Source organism: Rhamphochromis longiceps, linkage group LG17, assembly GCF_057381845.1.
Source record: "Rhamphochromis longiceps isolate RC_006_pf linkage group LG17, R_longiceps_female_GT1.1, whole genome shotgun sequence".
Lineage (NCBI taxonomy): Eukaryota > Metazoa > Chordata > Actinopteri > Cichliformes > Cichlidae > Rhamphochromis > Rhamphochromis longiceps.
Window position 1 is genome coordinate 31444992 of NC_140573.1, and position 26928 is coordinate 31471919.

A 26928-nucleotide genomic window follows, 5' to 3' on the forward strand; every position below is an offset into this window, starting at 1 on the left:
CATGGTAGCCTATTACACTGAGGTCAGACAAGATTCAGTAGGCAACAGAAGAAGTAAGGCAGACAAGGCTGGAGAGAACATCCCTGACAGAAAACAAGACGTTCCTCTTAAATGGTTCAGGATCAGTGGACTGAGACCTGTGCTTCTCAAGTCTGCTGACTGTATGTGTATGTCTGCAGGAGCTGACGTGACTGCTTTTAAAATGTAGCAGCCCTCTACGGCAGGTGTGAAATTGTTTGTGTGTGTATGGGTGTGTTTAGCCATGACTTGCCTACGTTTAAAGCAGCAGAGTATCTGTTTTCATGGTCTAAAGCAGGTGTGTCTGCAGTCCTAGCCGCTACTATGTTTCACACCTGGTTGACTGTCTGACTATGAACACTATGGGACTGCATTCTAAACACACTGACTGTTGCCTTTACTGTCAGCTCTAAGTATAACTTAAGGATCCACTCTATGCAATAACAAAAGTGAATGCTGACTATAATACAGTGAATATTAGTATAATTAATATAATGTTGGGTGCTTCCCAAAACTCTGAGAATGGTAACATTACAAAAAACAGACAAGCTACAAAACCCTGAAGCTACCGCATCAACAGGAATAGCTTTTACCAATCATTAGGGAGGGAGGCCACATTTTATTCAACACCTTAAAAATTGAGGCTAGAAAAATATTATGACTACAGAAGAATAAACAATGGGATAAATGATGGGAATGCAAGTGGGAGCTTTGTTAGTCTTTTTAAGGTAAACAACAGTAGCTGCACATTGTTATTTACACTGACCATTTTGGCATATAGTTCTAATGCTACTTACCATCCCTATCAGGCAAACATTATCATTTCAAAAGGACTGCTTTCATCTTTCCACATAACAGGTTATAGTTCCCCTTTTATGCCCATCTACTGTCTGAAACTCCCTTCCCCTCCACATTTGCTATTTAACCCTTTAAAGTCTGAAATATGATCCAACTGCCAGAAAATTCGAATTTTCTGAAAATAGAGTTTATTAAATCATCTGAAAAATTGTTTTTTTTAATCATTACATTTTAATTTCCATATATGACTTTTAATTTCTATTGTATGTGCTAAGTATGCCTTTTTTTAAATGCTTGAAAATGTATTGTGCAATTTTTGTGCAGTTTAAGGGATTAATATTAACCTTCAGCTTCATATTTTCTGATCTGTAGCAAATCTCTTTCGTCAGTTATTCTTCAGCAGTGCATTACGCCATTACTTTACCTTGGCTGGCTCTCCTGGGCCAGGTTTTCTCCCCTTTGGTAAGCATGGTCTGCTATCTGAGTGGTAGACCTCTTGACAATCTGTTTCAGCTCAGGTTCCAGCCGTTCCATTATGGCTTTAATGGTCTCTGGAAGCTTCTTCAACTTGGCCAGAGCCTAAAGAAAATGAACAATATGCCAATATTTTTACTTCAACCAAATGACAGAACAAAACATTAAGTTTACAATTAATAGCATGCGTCATGTGTGTGCACATGAATGTACCCTGATAAGGATGCCCATGAACTCAGCACTGTTCTCCTCTGGGTCCCCCTCAGTAAGGTCTGACTGGTTTAAGTCCCGAATATCTTGCTGCAGTTCATGCACTATAAGAGGTATACCCATACAGACACACTTGTTACCATATGGTGTACATTATTATATTTGTACAAGCACAAAAGATCCAATTATTTCAGTGATAGATAAATGTACAAAAATAATCAAGAACAACAAATAAATTCAGTTTTACACCACTTCGTTATCTTTTAAGAACACACAACTGCACCTAACCCCACCCTAATCCCCCTTTCATCTGACTTAGTAGACAAATTGAGAAAGGCGGTATCGAGTGATGCTCTAATTTCCATTAGATGGGGCCTCCCAATTCCCCATCAAAGCACGTTAAGAGAGTTAATGTTTATGGCAAGTTAATGGACTTTGGGTGTATTTCCTCTTTTCAGCCATTGCAACTGTAGTTTGTGTAATAATTATGACAATTATCATCTACAAATGAGGTGCTCTAATGCTATTAGACAAAATGGCAAGCTAGGGCATTGATGGAAGCCCGTTGCTGTGTCGTGACCACAGTTGTTAACATGACGGTATATAGGCACTTACTGCCTGCTGGCAGCTAATTGCCAGTGTTCTCTTTGCATAATATTGAGAAAACTGTGGTTTAGCTATTACTTAGAGGCCTACAGCGTGGGAGACTTGAGCAGATATTTAAAATGTATTAGTGGTAATTTGTACATTTGCGTATTTATGTTTTTTGAGGTCATGACATACACATGCATGCTGATGAGCTGGGCAGAGTAAATAACAGTAGGTGGAGTAAATGACATGATTTAAATGGTAGATGGCTACCTAGGAAATGCTAAACACGCAAAAGAAGAGGAAGAGACAAAGACTGAGAATGACTGAAAGAACCACTTTATAAAACAACTGCTGAATGGCACAGAAATGTTGACTGTACCATACCTTTCAGGGAAACCTTGCCCACAGATGGTAATTATATGCTAATGTTGTTGTTAATCTGTCAGTTGATGCAGCAACGAGATAAAAATGCCTTTGGTATGTACAGTATGGTGCATTGTTGCCTGGTATCCACAGAGCTAAAAACAACACGATGAGTTGCTAACTCAGAATGCCAAGAGTGGGTGTTGGAGAGAAAAAAAAGTGCCAGGCTTAATATAAAAACTCAGAAACACCAAGGGAACACCAAGTTATTGCTGGATTAACTTTTTTCATTATCTTCTTGTTTGCGTTCCTCTGTGCTCTGCCTGGAAGGAATGTGGCTCTGACTGTACGCCCCTACAACCAAGAGAGGATTCATACATTTCTGAATACAGTCTACATTATCAGTCTCTGTTACGGCGCTGGTTAGCAGTTTGAGGGTAATAAATGCTGCTCCCTGCTGTGAAGGCACACATACTGGGTGACTAATGGTACAGGTAGGGGGGCAAGATGATTATAATGTTAGCGAGAGAGATATATGTTGTGATCATAGCTGAAGAAATGTGGGTGTGAGCCGTGTATCTCTGCAACAAGACATTTGTGACATGTTTAGTCTTTTGTATCAAAGTATGGATCAGTGGTTTCTGTGTGCATTCAGTGTGTACGTATCCATAATGACATGCAAATGGATGTAATTCAGTGCAACACTAATGACTTCATTATCACTAAGAATATCAGCATAGTGAAAATAGCATAGCAGGATAAAATTCACACGCAATGTTTTTGGATGAAACCAATAAAACTGCCAGTTGATGTCTTCCTTTCTCTGGTTTTTCTAATGTGTTCAGTTTTAATCGAGGGAAAGCATATGATTTATGGTTTTTCATGAAACCGTGTTCTACCTACGACTTTGTTTTCAATATATCTTTTCAGCCAACACCCTTTATTTTTTTTCCGTTACTGCCTCTTCTTCCCTTCCTTATTATGATCTTAAGATCATACCACTGCTGGATCCAGGTGTGCTAAACTGAGATGAATCCAAAAGCTTGCGTGGGGTAGACAGGCTGCCGACATCTAACACAGGTATTGGAGATGCATCTTTGGCCATGGAGCTGTGAAGAGGAAATAAAACACCAAAAACCAAATCCAGGCATTAAATGGGTCTCGCATAAATATGTGACAAAGATACAAAAAGTTTAGTACGTGCAAAGAGAAATACAAATGCTAAACCTCCTCTTCCCTAATGAAAACAATCTACTACTAAAACCAAAAGCCTTGCATCTCTGGGTGGGATTGGTGCTGCTTCCCAATGAGTCATTTATCAAGCCTTAAACCGGAGGTGGAAGCAATCCAGGTCCTTTAAGTCGAACAGTATAAACACAGTCTGCCTGCTAAGTGGGTGGGGTGTATGGAGGCTGGCTTGTTGTCAGAGGCGACCTAATACAGGAAGGCCAGGACCTGTCACTTGCTGACCCTCAGTAATAAATCACTGTACCACACCAACCCACTGCCACCATAATTATTGCACCTCACACACACACAGAATCCCTACTATTGAACGCCACAGCATCAACCGTGTTTTCAAAGCCATTGTTTTGCATTATACCTAATAAGCTGTCACAAAAGGAAGAACTTAAATTATTCTCCTTGCTGCTGCAAAACCTGTTTCTCTTTGAACACCACTGATCACATGAATGAGATCATTCATGTGATCAGTGGTGTTCAAAGAGAAACTGTATATGTTGTGATACTTTCAGTAATTGGCAATGGACATTGTTTCCCAGGTTTAAAACTTGGTTTGTTCCCTGGAAACCAAACATATATATATATATGTTTGGTTTCCAGGGAGATAGATATATAGATATATAGATATATATATCGGATGTCCTTACAGAGGTACCCATAATGACTGCAGAACACCTAATTAGTTACGAGTAAATTACTGCTGTTTGGCTCCAACAATAAACATTTGCAATGCTTCTCATTCTTTTGGATCTTCCCAGCACACTGTACAAACAATGAAGCAGAGCAACAAGTTATATGAGGGAGGTCTAATTGTTTTTTTGTCTGTAATGGTCTTGGTTTCCATGCAGTAAATAATTGGCAAGTTGTTCTTGGTTGTAGCAGCAATGGGATAACATATAATGAAGGCACATCAGTATGATTTCAACTTTGAAAAGTTTAGGAAAACACACTGTAAAGGCTACATTTCTGTTGACTACTTAACAGGCGAGTAATAAAGGCTTTTGGTGCCTTGGACATTTTCCAGCGTTTCATTCTAACACTGTAATGATATGTGTAACATTCTTCTGCATGGGCAGCTATATTGGAGCAAGTATATGAACACCAATGTTTATCATGTAAATGAAATGAAAACTGACATTTTTGACCACAAGTCAAGCAACTGTACTAAATGTAAGGCCTTGCACTCATGAATTAACAATAATAAAACAGTCCAATTTCTGTTCAAACAGAACATGGCCCTTACCCTGGAAGCCTAGCAGCATTTTTGTCCCTGTTTTTGTGCCCCAGGCGACTTGTGGACTTGATGTACAGATGGCGGTGCAGCTCATCAATGAGCACCAAGTGTATGTTGAGCTTCTTGGTGTGGAGCTCCAGGCGCAGGTCTCCAAGGCCCTCTACTTGCAACAAGGGGCCTTCTAAGGACTCCACAGCTGTCACCTACATATAACAGATTACAGCCAAGAACCAGTCAGACATCCTCTACCAAAAGATAGCTGTGTCTGGTATCAATGTTTTGTACTTGAAAGAAGGTGGCAGAAAAGACAAGTCAAAAGTGGGGGCAGGAAAGAAATGACAGAAGCATCTAAGTTATATTAAGTATCCCCTCATGTTTCTACAAAACTACACACTCAAATTATAGGCAAATTGCCAACAGAAATTTTTACTGGGAAATTGAATGAATGTGGCCATCGCTCCTTGGTAAGAAGCATCTGCCCAGATTTGCTGAGAGGGCAACATCATTGTAATAGCAGTCCAATTGTCCTGTCAGGTTAGGAAGTCTTTAAAATAAATGACACTTAATCTCAGAGAAACTTCCTCGGAAGGAGGAAGCAATAGTGAAGCTGGTGAATAAGTGTAATCATTTCTTTTCATTTATATATTTAATTGAGGATGATTTTTTTTGTATCCTCCAAAATATAAATAAATTAGTAAATAAAGTATCACCATGTGCTCCTGATTCATGACCTATATTTAGCAAATGTCATGTTTTTTCCAACCTGCTCTCATAGTTCATGAACAACAGTTATGTTTTCATGATTAAATATGCTGGTCTACATGTGTGTTAACCTATTTTATGTGCATATCTGAGTGCATTTCAGGGGCAGCAAACCAACAACCAAATTCACTGCCGATAATATTTGATTGGCCAGGGCAGGATAGAAGGGAATGGAATGGGGAGAGCTGAGCAGACTACAGGGCAGGGAGCATGGGTCAAGTATGTGTTGATGCAAATGAGAGCCACATTAGTGAGAAGATGAGATAATGCACTGCGTGATCAGCCTGCTTTGGCTTAATATAATGTCTGATTATCTGTGTATGTAATTGTATGACTGTAAATCATTTAACGTTTATGTGTTTGTGTGAGAGTCAGGGGTGGGGATAGGGGTAGCGGTGGTGGGGATCTCATTATCATTGGGCTGGGATGACAGAGGAAGCCTGGTTAACATCATTACATTAGGGGGCTAGGCCTGTAACCATAATGAAGAATATGAAGCCTCTTGTGAATTTGCTAAGAAGCCAGAGGAGAGGAGAGGAGAGGAGAGGAGAGGAGAGGAGAGGAGAGGAGAGGATTTCTACAACCAAAGTCAGTCTGGTTTTTAACCAACCCCATGGGATCTAAGGCTGCCATTCAATAGTACACACAGAGCATAGTCTGAATTCTAATTGTCAACCCTTAGAGATAAGCCTCAAACAAAACCCAGGCACACACAATGTTGAAGAGAATAAGCTATGGTAGAATAGTGAGAGAGACAGAGAAATTATCCCCTAAAAATCATCTCCCCTCCACCATCACACAGGATCTTCCAAGTACCACAACAAGACAAGACGTGAGGAGGCATCTGGAGAAGTAACAACAAAACTCAGATGTATACAGATGTATATATCCTGTGAAGGCACTTTGACAACCACAAACTATAATATTTGTGGGGAGGGAGTCTCATTTAAATACCATAATTCTGCTTTTTTTATGCACAAGTAATTACTTTAACAAAAACAAATATAATCCCACTAATGTAGGCTACAAAAGGGGTGATATCAAGATGAGGAGAAGATGGTAGAAATCTAAAGGATCGTGACTTCATATCCACTTATCTCATAAACAGCAAATATATAGCCTCAAAAAGGCTGATATTCAAGGTAACACCCTACATTTCAATGCATTTGAGTCAATTGACAATTCCCCTATTTATTTTTTTTAATATATCGTGCATAATTCATCAAAATATTTTTTATATCAAATACATTAGATAGGCTCCAATACTTTGCTTGCATCTCCTCTTCACATCCTGGGAGGGGCTCAGACATGTGGAAGAGACTTAAGCGAAAGATGGAGTCACATTAGTATAATTATGAGCACCCTTTTAAAGAGGGTAAAAATAAGGTAAGATTAAGTTAATTCCTACAGACTCTACTCCTGGTGCAGTACAAGGTGTGATCAATACACAACAATTAGTGTACACTGATTTAAACCTTTTTATTCCCCCTTTGAGACCATCTTCTCTGGCTGTCCACACCTAAATTTCAAAAAGTTTACTCGGGAAGAGGGATGTGTTTCTGGCTACCACCCAGGAGTTTTCAGAAATTTTTATCTCAAGAGTACGTACGGTAGTTTCTAAGTACAAAAGCGATCAGATCAGAGATCAGATCTATGACCAGGGTCATGCTTGCTCATGTTTTCAACACTCAAGTGGTTGTGGACCTCAGGCATCTGAGGTAGAACATCTGGGGTTAAAGACATGACTTGCAGTGCATGCTACAGTTTGTGAGTATGGCTAAAAGAATTGCACACAATCTTCACTTAACAGCTTCCTTAGTTGACAGAATTGCTTTCCTTTGAGTTTCTCTTCTTCTAAAAAATAAAAATTAAGTTGAAGGAACACCATTTTAAAACACTGGACGGGATCCATTGAGCATCAGCAGAGCCATGTTTGCGAGCCTTCCGCTGAGAAGTTGTGCAAATCTATATAACTCCACACCAAAAATCCACAAAGTTGAACTTGATGCCCAAATCTATCTCAGGTTTGAGTTTTCAATCACTACTCCATGAACTTTTTGACCAATATTTTTTAACAGTTGAGCACTGATAAACATTATATTCACAGACAAGAGTTAGATGATTGTCAGATGGTTAGAAATAACAGGATAGTTCTTATGTAAGACTTGCTCATTGTCTATTGATCTTAAATATAAGCTGTCTGCCGGCCTATCACCTTGTGCTGAGATTGCTGTTTGACATCTAGGTGTCCAGTATCTAAAAACATAATTTCATTTTAGCTTACACGGTGCATTTATTTCATCATGTCAATAATAAATCATGTAAAATTAATTTAAAGTTTGGTGGAATCATTCAAATAGGTTATTTCAAGGTAATTCATTTTATAAACATTAGTAATGTCCTTGGCCAGAGTCTCGTTTACTTAAAGTGGGCTGTTCATACATAATTCATCCCTGAACTGCATAAATATGTCAACCGAGCCAAAGGTAAGAGTACATCCAACACCATTTTGATATGTAAAAGTAAATAAAATGCCATCATCCTGATCAAGTAGAGCACATTGGACAAGAGAAGAGACAGAGGCAAAGCATCCAACTGACTGTGAACTTTCCACAACCTTTTTGAAACATGCTGTACTGACTGAGCACAGGCTGAATGAAGTTCCACTTCTTTCCACCCCCACAAAGAGGATTTTTCATGGTCCTATGGGTGCACCATCATTCTTCTTTTTTCCTCCTCCTCAGATAACCCCATTCTAGCAAACTAATTATTACCAAAGTCTGGAGGCAGGCGTGCGGGGGTGACAGAGGAAGGCAGAGAGAAAAAGGAAAGAAAGGTAAGAAACAGAGAGATCACAGAGCTTGGTCGTTTAGTCCTCAATGCCATCTTTCAGCTCCCCTGCTGCGCATACTGCAAAACATACATCAAAAGACATGCGTACACGCAAACATACACACCTGCAGCGCCCTAACTGATGTGGGTTGCACCCACTGGACTGTTCAAGGCTAGAAATAGGTTCTTTTAAGAGATGAGAGGTGCCAGGAAATCAATCTTCAGCAGCAGCACTTCATAAATACTGGTGTTTATGTGTGCATACTGTGCACACCATGGGTCCCTGCTTGATATGTCGATAGAAACAAGACAAAAATCTCTTCCCTTTTCCATTTCTCCGTTTTTCCATCCATAAAAAAAAACAAGCAAGATCAAACATGTTTTAAAAAAAGGACATATTTCCCACCAATCTTTCTGGGTTTTCCATTTTTAAACACTGTATATCTCACACATATTAAGGCACAAGATTACACTTCTACGAATCCCATCTTCAGCCATCACTCTACTCACCAGCATGTCTGTGGCATGAAGGTAGTGCTTGCTTGCCATGTAAGTTTCCAGGCGTTGAGGGACCTGCTTGATGCTTTCGATCTCATCCAGCAACTGAAGAACATGCTTGTGCTCGATGCCTTCTATCCACAGCTTCCTCAACTCGTCTCTTTTACAGTGAAGCAGCATCTTACAAGACAGGAGGTTCTCCTTGACCTGTAGGACAGATTGAGATGTCCAGTGACACAAGCCATATTCTAAAACTCCATATAAGTAGGCATTTGATGACAGTGGGGATGGAAAAACAAAACTTTCTTTTAACAAGAAGAAATCTCTGGCATAAACAGGTTAAGGGAGGGTTGCTTACTGCTTCAACAAGCTGGCGTAAGGGGAAAGAAAGCACAGAGAGACAATGCATTTGTCTGCCATTTACAGTGTTTAAATTAAATACTGCCTTAGACGCTCATCAACAGACATACATTTTTATTAGGTGTAGGCGTCTTTGAAGAAGAAAAATGAGCGAGACACTTCCTTAACACAGTCATTATTTCTCTGTAGTTATTTTTTAATTTGTTACATAAGTGAGCTGAATGTATTTACAATTAAGTTAAACACCTTTTACACCAACACAATTGTTTTCAACTGTGGCTAATCAACTCAGTGGATTTTAGGTTGAAATTAGGCAGTTAGGCAGCTAACCTGGGACCATACAGCAATTAGAATACAAGGAAAATTTCATTAAATACACTTTTAATGGCAAAGCACAGGTATAATAAAGTGCAATAATAAACAAAAATAATTACAATTGAACTCAATTTATTTATTATACAGTCCTCTTGGTGTGCATGTCAATTTTTACAAATCTACAGGTTATTTTTCTCTGCATTATACTCTCGGTGAATCTCCACTAGCTGATCACACTGGCAGCTACTGCCCACAGGAGGTTCGGGGAAACTGAGTTTCTGTGCTGTCGGTACAGTGATTTCCCCAATCACAATACCTACACTAATTCCCTAGAGTGATTCCCCACAATGACTGCTACAGCAATGATAGTGGGGAAAGACATGGACCAGCAATAATACGGACCAGCTCATTAAGCTGTTACAGAGGGTTGCCACACTCATACTTCTAGGACCACACCTTGACTACACTGAAACCTCAGGACTTTTCAAGTGGACAAGGGAATTAATCTAAGCATTACAAAGAAATGTAGCAGAAATGCACTAGTTGTGATTGAAAAGTGGGGCTATCCTGGACATTTTACTGTAACATTTCTGTCGCCTGAATATTGAACTGCTAGCTGTTGAAATGCATCTGTATCATTTGGGAAATTTGTCATCACACTGTACCATCACAGCTAGAGTTTTGAATGGCCAACAATATACGGTTTGACTTATATGGGAACGTGTTGCTTTGGCATGCTCTTGAAAGTGCTTGACATCAATTTTTGATGTTTTAATACAGATGGCGATTTTTTTTCCCAAACTTAAGCAGAAAAATCATACCACTGAGAAAAAGACAAGTAATGCTCATATTCACATCTTTGGGCATTTTAGAATCATAAATTAACTGAATATGTGTGTCTTTGGACTGTAGGAGCAAACTACAGCACCTGGAGAGAACTTAAGCAGGTACAAGTAGACCATGAAAGTTCAGTAGTTTAAAGACAGGACTATATCCACACATTTTGGTTGCATTAGATTACGCCTGAGAAAAAGCAGCACTGAGGCATTTAACATCATTCTGCTGATTGTAAGAATACTGACTTGAGCTAGATGCTGTTAAGTGGGCAATATTAGTCTTAGAAACTTCAAAAAAGTTTTAAAAAAAAGATAATACTAACATAAGAAGTAGTTTTGATGAATAAAGAGATAAAGGAAAATGTATGAAAACAATATTTTTTTGTTAATAACAAAACTTGGTGCCACCATTCTGAAGTCTATCTAAAAAAAACACGAGTCTATGTGTGTGTACATCCCTCTCCAATTTACCTGTTTGATCTTGTTGCGGGAGCTGGTGATACGCTCTGTGATGCTCTGGTAGGTCCTGATGGCAGTGGTGAGTTCGGCATAATGCTGAACAATCAGCTCGTCTAAATCCCGATCACACGTCTCGAAAGCCTCCTCCAGACGACTCTTCTCCGTCTCCCTGTCCTGCACATCATCGCTACTGGATAGAGTCCTGCATCAAACAAAAAGGCAAGGAAGAAATATTTTAACCCACAAAGGGAATCTGGGGGAAGCATTGTTGTTTAAGAGAAGACAAAAGCATCCCTGAATTCAAAAATGGAAATTGTATTTGAAATCCACCTTACAGTTGAAAAAAGAAAAATTAATGATATATCAGTAAGAGTATGGATTTTGTTATATGCAATTACGTTTGTGCTTTTCATACATTTTTTTAGGCAAGACTAAAACTATATATAAAGTAAAGAACACAGTTTCCTGTATTACAAAACGGTGGCGCTATTGGATAAAAATGAATAAATAAAATAGTGTGTTGCATATGTAACAATGGTGGTTGCAACGACGATTGCGATGTGTGCCTCGTTTATCATGTTTATGTTTTTTCCTTCGTTATGACCTGCAGAGAAAGTGTTGTGAAGTCAATTCACAACAATTAGCAACTTATGGTAAGAGACATATAGAAAATCCAGCCTACCAATAAACAGCACCTTGCTTTGCCACGATTTTTTCTCAATTTCTCGTCAATATTTATTAAGAAAACAGTCGCTTTCCAAATAATGGTGAATAAACTTTAGTCGTAAGTAATCTTGGCTTGAGCAAAAAACAAAATAACTGCTATTAAGATTTGCCCATATACTAACTCAAATAAAATAGGTGAGGTTTAACTCTCTCCATTTATTTAGCAAAACAGGAAGGATGTAGCTAGCTAAAATGTAGCCTTAGCATTAAAGGTAGCTGTCAAGCCATATCTGAGAACAAACGCAAGCACAGTTCAAGTGTCTCTGACGTCTTACCCGCACATATAAAAAAACTTAACATGTCTTACCTAATGACAGAGATGAGAAGACCAGAAGGGTCTTTGTTTTTGCTAACTGCACTCCTGTATCTCCCTGTATCAGCTGCCATTTTTCCAGCTGCGGCACTCAAACAGGAAGACAGAACCGCGAGGCTACACCGAGCGATTCTGGGAGTTGTAGTTTGAACCTAAAAAGTGTTTCTCAGTTCCTCTGTCTTCTCTTATCGCACGCCTTATCGCCCAAACCTTTTTTATTCGGAACTATATTAATACCTGTTATAACAATAAGCCCTGATTATTTTTGAGTAAAGATGTGAGTTTACTTCAATACTCCAACTGAAGACCAGCTATTCAATAATCACCTTTGTAATAATCCTTTCTCAAATCTAATCTTCATCAAATCTCGAGACACTGTTTATGTTACTGTGTGGTGTGGTGATGATGAGGAATATATGATAGTAGGCTTAATTTTTTTTTCTCCTCATTTTTTAGCACACAAAAAGAAAACAATCTCACTGCAACATTTTCAGCTCAGTTCTCCTGAGACCTATAAAGAAAGGTTGGGAAAGGAAATAATGTGCGAGAGAGCGAGTGTCAGTGAGTTAATAGCTGACCCCTTTTAGAACATACAGTAGTGGATTTTGCAGGGCTCTCCTGCCCTGTATCTTTGACAATCTCTGCTGTACCAAAGAGACCGGGAAAGTGTATTGATCCTGAAGCAAAAGGAGGTCGATCCCCAGAAGCTTGGACCCTGATTGATGTGCTGGTGGACTGAAAAGATAACATTGTGTGTGATCTTTGTGTTTCTTCACAAAAGAAAAATGCAATTGCTGTGTCATGCAGGAAGCATTGTTTTTCTTTTGAAGGTGACTAGCTTCCCAGGTCCAAGTTAAAAATTCTGAAATTTCCAATCTTCTTCCCCTACCCCATCAGCCCTATCAAGTAATCTACTGGGTTTTATTTAGCCAGTATTGCAGAAGCAAGGCTGTTTTCTTTCAATAAAAGCTAAGTAGTTGCTCTGGTTTCCTGACCAAATAAAAGTGCAACAAGGTCATTCTAAATGCTGCATTAATGCAATAATGTGTAATAAATATGACTTGGATAGCACTTAAAAAAAAATGATACCACAGCATTTCCAAAACAAATTTTGGATTTTTAACACACAATGCATGTATGTGGTTCTTAAAGCAACACCAAATGATGCAAGCTAGTAGAGCAGGGCGATATGGCCAAAAATATTTATCACGATATATATTTGAAAATTTGCGATAACGATATAACTGACGATATAATTGATGCGAGACAAAATACAACTCCACAACATTACTAGCGCAAAAAGACAACCTTCCATTTATTTTCACTTAAATAAGAAGCTGGTTTTTATGTACATTAAAGCTTCATAAAAATGTAACAGTGCAAATGCAAATTCCTTGCTGAAAGTTTAACCAGAAGGCATTTCCAGTAGAAATGGGCTGACATATCCTGAGCATAACCATATATAATATCCACTGAAGTTAAAAAGAGGTGCTTTGCAACATTAAACTGCAGTATGCAGTAGTATTTTTCGGACCATAAGGTGCACGGGATTAAAACGCACATTAAGCGAAACAAAGCAGTCAGATAAATCAAATTTTATTAAACTCATTCTTCTTGCTTCCTCCACTTCTGTACCATTGATTCATTAATGTTGAATTCTCTGGCAGCTGCTCTATTCCCACGTTGTTGCAGTATATTAATGACTAACCTCGTATTGTGGATGGATTATCTCAGTTGTTCTCCTGACTGAAGTTTGGTCCGTTTACAGCATCCTGCCATGCGATTGCATTTGTCTCTAACTATCAGGAACTTTAACGTTAACTTTTATAAGTGGAAAAGTGTTAGTGTTCGTCCTCCAGCTTCACTGTTTATGTTATGCTAACATAGCTGTGTCGCTAGCGATTACGTAGCACATCATTATATACCAGCTAGCCCAACTTCAGTAACCCTACAAACGTCACTGCTGTTTAGTTTCCTGTCTTCATTTATGTTGGAAGTGATAGCAGAGCTGTACGTTTGAATTTTTTCAGAAATCTCTCAGTCAGAACATGCTATATACATTATTGCTAAGGATTGTCTTATTGCATTGGAGTCACACTGGGTTAAATATGTACACTTGGGTTTTAAGGGGTATTTATTATTTTCTTCTTTTTTGGGTTGTATGGAAGCCCCAAACGCAATTTCATTGTTCTTGACAATGACAATAAATAAATACTACTACTACTACTATCATGCTTAGGTAACTAGCGAAACTAGCGAGCTAACTTCCGCTAGCTTCCTGCTAACTTCTAACTCTGTTAAATGTAATAAATTTTGTTTTAATGGATGCCTGGAAGTTAAACTTCATAGTTACACCTGGTAGGGCAGCAATGCTGATCGTTTTATTAAAGATGAAAGAATTTAGACAGTTTTTAACGCTCAGTGATGCTGCAGTGTTCGTTTGAACTAATTATCCTGAGAAAAATTCAACGCAAAGATTAGAAGGCTGGTTGAACAGAGTAAGCTTATTTTCACATCTCAATTACACAACTTGGAATTTTCTAACAAAATGTCATCTCTGGGTGATTAAGAAGAAGATGTTTCTTTAGCTACCTGTTTCCATGGGAATGCGGAGGTGTAGGAGGGTGGGAGAGTAAAACACTGAATCTATATTTCACCTCATGATTAATTTCAAGATTTCTCACCTTCAAACAAAACACGAGCTTCCTATCATCGAATCATCTGGTCTTTTCTGAGCAGACCACTCACCTCTGCAGAAATTAAACAAAGAGAAATTGAATAAAGATGGAACCCCAACTCCACTCAAACATCATAAGGTCAAGGTAAAGTATTAATACTGTGGGGGGAAAGGCAGCAATAATATAAAGGTTAGAAGAATAAAGAAACACGAACTTTTCTATTTGTGTTCACCTTTATATGTTGCTGGGATTGCCCTTGTGTTTTGGAGCTCATCTTGTAAGGGGAAGATTTGCTCTTTGATGCAGCATGTTTTTCAGTCAATAACAGCAACATTGCCCATTATCTTGGTGCACCGCTGCGAATTTTAAAGCAACAAATGTTAACTAGCTCACATAATTGCATAAACCAATGCAATGGTGCAAAAAACAAGGTGGGTAATTATGGAGATTCTGTTTACATCTAGCTGGTATTAACATATGAAACAACTAAAAGGACGATAGACATTGCATTTTCATTCTGCTGCATATGGTGAATGACTGAGCTATCAACAATAAATTAACCAGATAAGCAAGGATCATTATTGCTCTGCATTAAAGTCAGTTGAAATGGTACTAGTCCTTGCTACAATAATGCTGTGGCAGAAAATAAAAATGTTGTATTCAGCTAAATTTGTTAAGCACTTCCTTCCACATAACCTGAGGCACTCCACAGCACGCCTTAAGGGTGCTGCTATACATTGTAAGTCTTTATTGCATTATGTGTTTGTAGTAGGCTTGTTGTAGTGGTGAGAAATGCCTCCATGGGCAAGGACAAGACTAAATACATTCTAATACTGAGTCAAATCAAAGATGATGGAAAAGGTAGGTGTTATTTTGCTATGTGATATATTTTAAACCCATAGGAGCTACCAAAGTAGGTACAACAAGTCAAATCCACTGGGTTGATTTATGCCAAATGCCTCACAGCTCCAGATATCAATCATATATATATATATATATATATATATATATATATATATATATATATATATATATATATATATATATATATATATATATATATATATATGGTAGGAAGATTTTTTTGAATGAATTCTAGCAAAGGGTGTGATCTTTGTAATACTGTCTGTCATCATGGTAAACTGTTTTATATTAAGAAATAATGTATTTGATCAAGGTTTATTTTGTGTAAAAGGGCTGAATGAACCCTCTGTGTATATCAAATTTCACACTAACATCAGAGTATACACAGCCACGGTTGAATTCCCAAACAGATTTTCATTGATTTATGTTTGTACATCTGCGGCATATGCATTCCAGAAGACACAAAAACACCAAAATCATCAGGAAACAGATTTATAAAGACTGTATTGTGTTATTGTGTGTATATAATATATCAGGTTTATAGGATTCCTATGAGCTGTCATTCCTCATAATAGCCTCTCTTCTGGAGGCATATCAGATTTCCAGCTATAATGTAATGTTCTCCAAGGCTGTATGAGTTGTTGAAATGGATATGGTAGGTATGTATTTGTCAAAAAGGAACTATACAACATGTGAATGAATAATAATTAAAAAAAATTAATTAACCCTAGCTGTTGATTTCGTTATGCAGTAAATGCTCATGTAGAACCCAAAATTTGACATTTCAGCGTTTCCAGCATTTTTAATTCGAGCTGATTAAAACACACACACACACACACACACACACACACACACACACACACACACACACACACACACACACACACACACACACACACCTTTTGTTTGTTTCTAAAGTCTGAAATGACCCCCAGAATACATTTTTTTAATACCTAATTTGAAATGATTCAGTCTTTTTCTTTTTAATCTTTATTTGATAGGACAGTGGAGGGAAGACAGGAAAACTGTGAGAAAACCTATGGAAACACATCCTTCGGATGGATTTCAAAATTAGCCATAGCATATGCTCAACCTAGCGAGATGAACCGGTGCCCCCGTTGGACTCTTTTTTCAACTGTGGGATGACAGTCTTCAAGAGAAAATGTTGACTGCTTTTATTACATTAATGGGAACTAATTAGCCTACTTTGAGGTTTTCCCTGTCTATTCAGGGATGTTCAGAAAACAAATAGTCGTAAGGAAAATGAAAAATTAACTACATTTATAAAAAATACTACGATTGTTTACAAGATGTCCAAAACAAATCAAGGAAAGACAAGATATTTATGAGATTATGTTAAAGAAACACATGTTAGGTTAATTTGTAATTCTAGGCCTTGAGTGAGAGGTAAATAAAGTACTTAAAGTGTATAGAATTAAAGGCTGTATGAATGTATGTTTAAATGGGGCTTGTAGAAGAGGTGGGCGGATCAATCCAACTATCGAAAGTATCAATACCAACCCTGGCACTTGTATTGGATCGATACCACTGCAATAGGATTATGCTTGTTTCTATCCTCTAAGTTCAATATGTAGCCAGTTGTACTGTGTTAAATACATGTGTTTTTTGGAAATGAAAAAAACAACAACCACCCCTTAAAATATGCACAATGAAAAACATCTGTATATTATGTGTTGACTGTCACATCTATCTTATTTATAGCCTACATCATATTTAAATAACAGAAACTGACCCAAAGTGCTTAGAGACAGGCACATTTACACTCAGGGCTCCAAAAAAACCCCATGTTTCAAAAAACATTACAAATTGAAAGGTATGTTTTGTTGTATTAACTAACGGTTGTGGAACGTAATCATGCCCAGTAAATCACAATAATTCAGTAGTTCAAAATTTGAGAATTAATGATGATTAATCTTATAGATAATGACACACTGCTCTGTGCTATAGAAGCTGCCTCTATAGGTTAAAAGTACTGTTATGGTTATTTGCATGTGCTGGCCTTGTCTTTACAAAATTTGCAGCACTAGCTTGTTGTCTAAATGTTTTGAGTGGTTAGTAAGATTAGAAAGGATCCATATGACGCTAATTTTGTGCTGTCAACTACTGACACAGTATGTTGTCCCAGATATATATACACTACTACAGTTACAATACTACAGCGACACAACTGACAGGAAATTATGACAGGCAGTGTTGCGCGTCACTATCCCGCGCTACCACGTGAAATCAATAACCAATGAAAGTCGCTGTTGCATGGCCGGATGACGCTTCTGTCCAATCAACTCGCGTGTTCTTCAAATACGTCGAGTTCAGGAAGCGCTAAGAATCCCAAGCAGTGGAGAAAGTGAAGCCATCTATACCTGGCTTGAAGTGAACTGTCCAAAAATAAAAGCAAATTGCACTTTTGTGTTATTACATGTGACACAGATAACTGACATTTGTTAACGAGCTGCCGTTTGACTATGGGAGCAAACAACAGCACCCGCCGCGTGTCATTTGAATCAGACGAGAACGACAATGTAACGGTGGTGAAGGGCATACGGGTAAGTGATATGATGGACCTTAGTTGAACAGGTGTTACATGGCTGCCTTAATCCAATGCTGTGTAATCCGAAAGCGTTCTGGAGTGGAAGTGCAGTCTTATGCTATCAAAAGTGCTACGTGGCTCAAATGACGCAGAGTCCTGGCAGCCTGGAAACTTTCATTTATTTTCATTCATTCGTGAAGCATAGAAGAAGCAAATGTGTGGTTAGTAACCCCTGCAGTTGCTTTGAGATTTAGTCTGAATAAACTTTTTATGGCTTTTTCGGAATGTTGACGTCACTTGCCTCGTGCTCTCATGTCGGCTGCAAACTTATGGCTGCGTTGTGGATAATAATACCACTGATCAGCTGGTGATAAATATAGAGCAGAGCGGATCAGACTGTGGCTCTATCTATTATTACTCAGTTGTTAAGCCAACGTGCCGAGACTAGTGTTATTTTGGTGCTTATCTAAAAATAATAAACACAATGTGTAGATTTCTATACGAGCAGCAACAACATAGTTAAGCATTTAAGGAATGTACTTATTTCTTATCTTACCAAGAGCTGCATGAGAAGATTGATACCATTTATACTTCAGAACTGAAAACTGAATCGCTGAGTATGAAAACTGAAAATCAGGAAAACCCATGCCAGTCTATCCACCCCAACAGTATAAAATATCCCTAAAATTCCCACTAAATACTCTATTAACTTTATATTGTGTTTGCGTGAAATCTATAAATAAAGTGTGGTATTAATGTATACTTTATTGATCCCCATGGGGAAATTCCTCTCTGCATTTAACCCATTCACCCAGTGAAGCAGTGGGCAGCCACTGGGCGCCTGGGGAGCAGTGTGAAGGGACGGTACCTTGCTCAGGGTAGCCCTTCAGTGGATTCAAACCCCTGACTTTCCGATCATGGGGCGACCACTCTACCTACTGAGCTATCCCCCCACTAGCTTTATGCATTTATTGTGATATCATCGTAATTTTTCATCTAAGTGTTCAACTTTTCTTCCACTCTCCTTTGCAGCTTTCTGAAAATGTCATTAAGCGCATGAAGGAACCTGCAGCTCCTCCAACACAACAACAACCTGCTACCACTCCATCACCCCCAGCAGCTCCAGCTTCTCCTCTTCAGCGGCCAGTGCCTCCCCTCTTTGAGCCCATCACCTCCTTTCCTCCTCCCCCTCCTCCTCTTGTTGAACCTGTTGCACCTCCAGCTCCTCCTCAGTCTGCCACAGAGTCTGTGGCTGCACCTCCACCTCCTGTAGAAAAGGTAACAGCACCCATCATTGCTGACATAGTTCCCCCATCTTCATTTCCCCCAGCTGCTGCTGTTGCTGCCGCTGGCGTTGTTGCTCCTGCTGTTGAGCCTGTAGCAACACCTTCTCCTGTTCCTGCTTCTGTTTTTGCTCCTGCTGATCCCCTGCTTCCTTCCCCCTGCCCTGCTCCAGCTGTAGTGGAAGTAGTCGCCCCGCTTGCTCCTCCTCCTCCCCTCGTAGGTGAACAATCACCTCTTAAAAATGAATCCACTGCTTCCTCCCTTCCACTTGCTCAACCTGTTGCTCCTCCAAATGTGGCTGAACCCTTTACTCCTTCATCTGTAGCTGAGCCTTTATCACCCCCTTTTCCTGTCAAGACTGAGCTGATCACCTCTCCTCCCCTTCTTACTGACTCCGAACCCCTCTCCTCCCCTTCTGTTTTCGAGTCTGTCAACTTCATGCCACCACAGCCTGCCAAGCCATTTGTTGCACCTCCCTTGCCTGAATTTAATGCTCCTTGTGAACCAGTTGCCCCTCCTCCTCCTCCTCCTCAGCCCAAAGTTGAACCAGTGCCCAAGTCCAAACCAGTCCCACCACCTCCTGCTGCATCAGTTGGTGAGTTTTTATTCCAATTTTCTTTAAAAAAAATCATTGCTGGTAATACCAAAATAAATATATAAACCATGCTATTATTCTCAATGTCAAGAGTGACCAAAGAATGTGAGGAAGAAGGAAGCTGATGTGGTTTGATTAATAACTTAAACAGCTAGTTAATCCAAAGATCAGACACGTGTTCCAGTTTTTATAGATTTATGCAGTTGTAATCTTTGACCTATGAAGCAGCAACGCAAACTTCATTCTCTTCCCTCTTACAACCGATGGAAGTGTAGTTATAACAAAACAAAAAAATCAGTTGTTTTTGGGAGTGACTCGTTTTATTATGAAATGTACGGGACGCTCTTTACTTGTATGCTTAACTGCAAAGCCAAGGCTATGTGAGCCTCAGCTGTCCAGCTACAGTGAATTTTAATGATGTTTATTGTGTGGGTGTTTACTTTAAGCCACCTTAAGCTTTTTGCCTCCCAACTTTTCATGCAGATTGTAATCAGTCTTAATTTAAAAAATGGGCCCCACAGTAGCCTCGGTCATATTGTGATTCATTGCCATCCCCTAACTGTTAATGAAATGATTAATTCTAACTTGTACTAATGCTAATAAATTGATGCTGTAATTAGTGGGCAATGATTCTGCCTCGTCACTGTAAAGCTCAGGCTGTCATAATAACTCTTTTACCTTCGTGCAGTTTGGAAGTAAAATAGTGAGGCTAAACTCGTGCTTTTTACTCTTGTGGCTTTTATTAATATTTCTATATTAATAATGGATCAATTGACACTTTATTTGAAAGAGTCAACTTTTAAGAAGCCACAGAGAATAATCATGCAGTTTCCCTTTGCTCTACCATTTTTCACGTCTATGTTTTGGTATTCTGGTTCATTCTCACCACTATCATCTGTGACTATTTTTTAGCAGAGAAAACTTTCAAGGCCCTCCGTGTTCAGCAACAGGAGACTGCTGAAAATTGTCACATGTTAGTGAACATATTGTATCATAGCTTCTTAAAACTCACAGTATGAAATTCTCTTTGAATACTAATGTTGCTCTGTGTTTCCTGGACGTTGAAAAGGGTAACCGTTTGTTTTAAATGTCCCAATATGTGGTCAGTATTAGGCTTTCAGCTTGCTTCCAGTGCACAGCACACAGATAATGAAGGGATAATTGAGTGACAGTCAAAATGTGTGTGTACTGTCTCACCCACGGAGCTAAAAGCTGACACTCTTTCCACTTTTCTTTTACTCAAAGTAAAGTTTTAGCCTTATTGTCTTGCTAGTGTGGGCGCATGGCCCTTATCCCTTGACATTTGTGGCAGAGGACATTTGAATGTTACTTGTTCATTACGCAGAGCAGAACGAGCCGTAGGTGCAGATTCTTTCGAGGTTGGCATCCAGGGTGTGGGCAGGCTTCCCCATCCTTGACTGTGCTCAATCAGTAAGGTAATTAAAAAAGGCCAACTTATGCCACGCCACACTGACTCCAGTGATTAAAACAACACCTCTGCAGTTTCACACAACAAACCTCCAGGCCTCATTAAGGGAAGAAGGTGGTTGGAGAGTGTGTATGTGTGTTACATTTCTTTACTTTGCAACTGGGCTTCCATGGTATGACACAGAATTTTGTTTAGCTACATAAGTAACATAAATGGACAATGTGTAATTGCCACTGTCAGTCTTTTGGGTTTATTGTGGTTTAGTGGCATTTACAGTACCGCGCAAAAGTCTTGAGTCACCCCTCATTTCTTTACATTTTGCTGTTTGGACTTTTTGGAGCCATACATTTTCCAGAATATTTTTTAAGCAACTGACCTATAAATCATTCAAGCATAAGAAATGCACCTAACTCAGTGTTGCGTCTACACATAAAAGACAAATTCCCAGTTTTAAATTGTTTCTTAGACACTTTGTTACTAGCCGCTTGTCACAAAAACACATTTTTCCCCATTTCTTTAGATGATTCGTCAAATGATACCAAATATAACACTGGATTTGGTGTGCATGGTATGGTTTAACCCCACCACCACCAAACAAAATAATAAAAAAACCCAAAGACACTTGTCAATGGAGGATAAAAGAGGCCGGCCTAAAAAAAAGTAGCAGAGGAACAGTATCTGTAACTCAAGAAATAGAAAAAGAAACGGCAAAGACCTGGAACAGAATCTGAGAAATGCACCTGGCACTTACAATAACTGATCTACTGTTCACCATCATCAGAAATGGCCACAGTGGCATGTATTCAAGCGGTCAGGGGAGAGATAAAAAAGTGAGTGTCTATAGCCATCTGTAAAACATGGTGGAGGATCTGTCATAGTTTGGAGCTGGGGATTTTCCATCTGTAAAAGCATTCCTGTTTTGGGGGTTGGCTCAGTGTTGCCCCTCTGGTGGACCTGTTGCTAATTCCACTAACACCAAAACAGCTGATTAATAACCCCTTCTGCTACTTAACAGACCAGATCAGAAGTGTAACTGACTTCATGCAATACACTGACGAAAGATTGTACTTTTAATAATTTGAGCATTGTATATTATCTGTAGTCTCAATCAAAGATCACAGTTGAAAGAAAGGTTTGACAAATCTGTAAACAGTTAGATGATCCCTGGTTAACTAGTATTAGTCTAGATATTGTTTTCATCTATAACTGCGAGCTGTAGATGGTTTTGAAGTAAATAATTGTTAATAATCTTAAACTGCAGTTCAGTGGAGAAAGGTTTTCATCAATAAACTACTTGATTTGCAAACCTGAAACTTTAAAGTTGCCCCTCTAAAGTTGTTGTAGTAATTAAATGATCAATGTAATTTAAAGAAAAAGGCAGTTAGCAAGTCCTGCAGTCCTGAAGTTATTGTTGTCTTCTAATTTTAGAGCCAGTCATGCCCAGACTAACAATTTCCTGCATGTGGATTTTGCCTTTAAAGCATGCAACACTGATGTGCTTTCTACTGTTCTTTTGTAGAGTTGTGCTGCTTTTGTACCATCTCACTCTGTCTCTTCTAGGCTCAGCCTATGATGTTGAAATCGGGGCTCTGTAGGTACAAAACCATCTGTTGCAGAAGATAGGCTGCAGATAGCGTCGTTATTTATGATGCTAGCAGGATGTTTTCGTTCTTTATCGTGGTGCAGAATGAATTTGGAATTGATCAGATGCTTCTCTGATGTTAGCACATAACAAGGACAAAGTTAAACTTCTTTAGTACACTCGAGAGTTCCAGCACAATCCGAAAGTTTCCCGCAGTGCTGCATGTTCCAAGCAGCTTCCACATTGTTAGTCCAGGCTTTGATTCCCGTCAGCCTGAAGTCACATAAATTGCCTTGGAAAAGAGTGGGAATAGTGCATTTTCTTTTATTTTTATTATCAAGATGAATAAAGTTATAACTCCGTTGTTTGCTCTAATTAGTTTTTAGATTGAAAGATACATAAAACAATAACTTAACTTGTATGAAGCGTTGCTGTCTACTGTTTTCACAGTGGTCACCTGTCTGTTCTGGGACATTAATTTATCATTTCTGATGTCTTTCCATTTCCTTTCATTGCTCATTAAGTCTATAAATACTAATGTGAAGTCTGATAAGAAGCACAGATCTCTTGGGACCGATAGAATATAGTCCTTATGCACACAGTGCAAAATAGTGTTTGTTTTGGCTGTATTAACATTTTTTTAATCAATGTATGTGGCTGCCTCCTGCAGGGTGTATTAGTCATACAACAGCAATGTGCGTCGACCTCTTTGCAAGGTCACCACGAGGTACCGAGTTTACAGAAGTATTAAAAGAGTCGAGAGGGAAAAAAAAGCTAACTTGGGATGATTGATTAGGCACGCTCTTTTTAAGGAATAAGAAAAAAAAAACCAGTATGATGAATGTGAATCTTGTTAAAAATGTTGCAAAGTTCAGCCCAATCCTCAAAGGGTGTGACCTTAATGAGGCGGACATTGATTATGCGCGTCCACGAGAGTTGGGTATCGAGTGAAGCACTCAGCAGGTCGGCTGTCTCTAAATCATGGCCTGAGTCAGTATGTGTGCGCTGATTACACTGTAGTCAAGGTTGAACCTCCTACACCTTCTCCATTGTGCTATAAATATTCATGTGCCAGAGCCCACACACTGCTCTGGACTAATAGCCTGCTTAAAGATATCTCCCAGGTGAGGCAAGGAGAATTTGGTTTGGGGGGGGGGATTACCGTATATGTTTGTGCATAAATGTTATGTTTTTCTTGTTGTCTCTTAAAAACGATCACTTAGATCGTGTCTCATTGCACAAGATTTTGTTAACAGGAGTAAAAGAGAAAATCAGATGATCCGACTTTCACCCGATTGCCGGGGCTGCTTGTTTCCTCTCCACGTTTTCTTTTCTCCTCCTCCTTTTTCCCTATTTGTATATAGTGAAAGGTGCACAGTGATTCGACTAAACGCGAGGTAGAAACGTGAGGAAGTGGTAATGTTACAGATTATGCCCTCCACGCGGGTCCTGGGGTTAATGAAACTTCTGATGAGAAACGCAATTTGCCTTCGTCTATTATCTCCACTGCCAATAGCCCCGCGCTCCACCGCCTCGCCTCGTTCTCTTTTGGTTTTTCCACAGGGTTTAGTGATTGGTGGAAATGGGAAGGAGGGGGACACGTCTAAAAAGATGATGAGTTTTTAATCTTTTTAACATTTACATGTCCTACTCAGGATTGACACGGGCTCTGTTGATCTGGAATTGTCTCTGACCCCAGCCAGCCTCCCTCAAGGACCCCAGACAGTGTTTATCATATCAGAACCTGTTCTCCTGCCGACCCCGCTAGCAATCTGAAGCTTCTTTCTGTAGGGCTGGAGAGGATGTGGTGATAAATGAGGAGTTGCTTAAGAATGGCTGAACTTGGAGGACTTTTAAAATCTTCATAGTGCACTACTACAGGGTATATATATTCAGTATAAATGTAAGATATTCTAAAGGGCAGTTGATGCTGAAACAGAAGCCTTACCTTTAAAGTTCATAAAGACAGAGCATGACCTGCGACTTTAGCTGCCAGTTTTGATATCCAGTCAAATCCAGCACAAGGATAGACATGTTTTAAATTAAGTATTAAAATAAAGTATTTTGAATTGTTGACTCGCTGTTTTAATACGCTGTTTTAATACAAGAGGAATTCCCATAGGTGATTTAAGAAGATGATAAAACACTTGCATTTTAGGTATGATGGTGTCCTGTATCCAATCAATATACAGGGAGTGTTTCTTATTTATTTTTATTTGTTTAGATGCTCAGATATTTACAGTACTGTGCAAAAGTCTTCAGCCTGTACTATGGCTGTCAAGCTGTGTTATCGTTGGCATTTTCTGTAGTTCAGCTAAAGGAATGGGAACAGATGTGTTTTTTGTGACAGGCTGCTAAGTGCCTAAAGATACAATTTAAAATGTGTTCTTTGCAAAGTTGTCTGTTACGTGCGGGCACAGCACTGGTTCATTCCTTGAGTTAGATACCTTTCCTATGCTCGAATGATTCATAGGTCAGATTTAAATGGTTTAACAAACCAAAAAAATCATTCCTGTGAAAACGGTCACTTTACCGTGTGGAGTATATTTGTTTTTTTCTTTTGTTCCGTTTCATTAAAATAAATCAGCTCCTGAAAACATTGTCATGTGAAGATTCTCTGTGGGTTCATCATATTTAATCAGTTATTTGGTTTGTTGTTGACAGGAAAATATTGAGCAGGTCATCGAACTTTAAGGTATAAACTGTTGATTTCTATTAGGAGTCAGAGTCACAGAGTAACTGTCTACAGTCTGCAAAGTCAAAGATGACAAACTGTGCGGTCATCTTTGTTGACCACATCACAGCATTAAGGTAATCAGAATGAATGGCTAGCCTGACATTACAGTAAATATGATATTGATGAGAAATATTAATATTGATCGCTGAGTTGCTGGCTCTCGTAGTCAGTAATGTCCCATGTAACTCGAGTGTACATTTCCATTTTCACAGGATTTTTTTGTGGGTAATCTGAGTCTATTTCATAATAAATCACAACATCACAGCATATTTCGCACCGTATTTCAATACCTGTCGTAAAACATAATTAATACGTGTTACTTGGCAAGCCTACGGCAGAGCCTCTGTGAGGATTTCAGACCTACAGGTTTGTCTCTCCTCTGCTGGTCTTAACAGAGTTGTAATTAGACTCTCCTCCGCAGTGAGATCAATGGTGCTTCTGAGTGCAGTCAAACATGATGGATATTACTTTCTCACACTGTGGACAGTAGGTGACAGAAGCCTCTGCCTTTAAAGATATGCTATGCAGCACAAAAGTTGTCAACTGTCAGTCACCGCCTCTGTTTGTTCTCGTGTTTCTTCTGAAGGCCTGTCAAACTGAAACTCGCTCTATGGGACTTATTCATTCGCTTTACTGTAAGTAAAGAGGAATCCTCTGAAGGTAAAGAGATGGCCCACGTAGTCACAGTTTGAACTCATGTTATATGTTGTTTTCTGCAGAGAAGACAAGATCGTTCAACTTCTGGTTTGTGTGTTTTTAAAGCGGGTAAATTAGTACGAAGCTGCTGAAGTACTGAAATTAGATTTCAGTATCCATGGCACGAGTTGCACGAACTACAGTAATATCTTTGTACAGTATCAGTATCATGACCTTCTTTTTGTTTTTACGTCGCAGCACGGATAACAACATTGTTTCACACGCACAAGTTTTAACTGGGAAGCAGAGGTTTGGCTGAGCGACATTTAAAACATTTAATTACTCTGTTGTATTTTAATCAGGAATTGTGTCTTTGGCTTTTAAACAGAACAATGTAAGTCGTGACGGGCTTAAATTTAAATCCTAAGCATATGTTATTTAAAAAAAATTCATTAAAATTCACATTGAAGTGAATAAGGCAATTTGAAGAATTGTTGGCATTCTAACGCTTAAGGAAATGATTAAGGAATCCAGTTGCTGCTAA

General features: G+C 38.9%; 2 protein-coding genes across 2 annotated transcripts in view; one reads left to right on the forward strand and one right to left on the reverse strand.

Annotated features, from left to right (window-relative positions):
• The window catches only part of exoc4 (exocyst complex component 4), a 165236-nt gene extending 153083 nt beyond the window's left edge, over positions 1–12153 (reverse strand). Inside the window, exons 1-7 of the mRNA XM_085386021.1 lie at positions 12026–12153; positions 11005–11194; positions 9035–9229; positions 4940–5133; positions 3454–3563; positions 1504–1604; positions 1241–1395 (exon numbers count right to left, since the gene is read on the reverse strand). Of these exons, the coding sequence (XP_085242147.1) occupies positions 1241–1395; positions 1504–1604; positions 3454–3563; positions 4940–5133; positions 9035–9229; positions 11005–11194; positions 12026–12105 (1025 nt within the window). The 5' untranslated portion in view covers positions 12106–12153. The remainder of the gene's footprint in view (positions 1–1240; positions 1396–1503; positions 1605–3453; positions 3564–4939; positions 5134–9034; positions 9230–11004; positions 11195–12025) is intronic.
• Positions 12154–17907: 5754 nt separating this feature from the next.
• Positions 17908–26928, forward strand: part of chchd3a (coiled-coil-helix-coiled-coil-helix domain containing 3a) — an 85086-nt gene continuing 76065 nt past the window's right edge. The window contains exons 1-3 of the mRNA XM_085386703.1: positions 17908–18137; positions 19154–19399; positions 19940–20000. Of these exons, the coding sequence (XP_085242829.1) occupies positions 18057–18137; positions 19154–19399; positions 19940–20000 (388 nt within the window). The 5' untranslated portion in view covers positions 17908–18056. The remainder of the gene's footprint in view (positions 18138–19153; positions 19400–19939; positions 20001–26928) is intronic.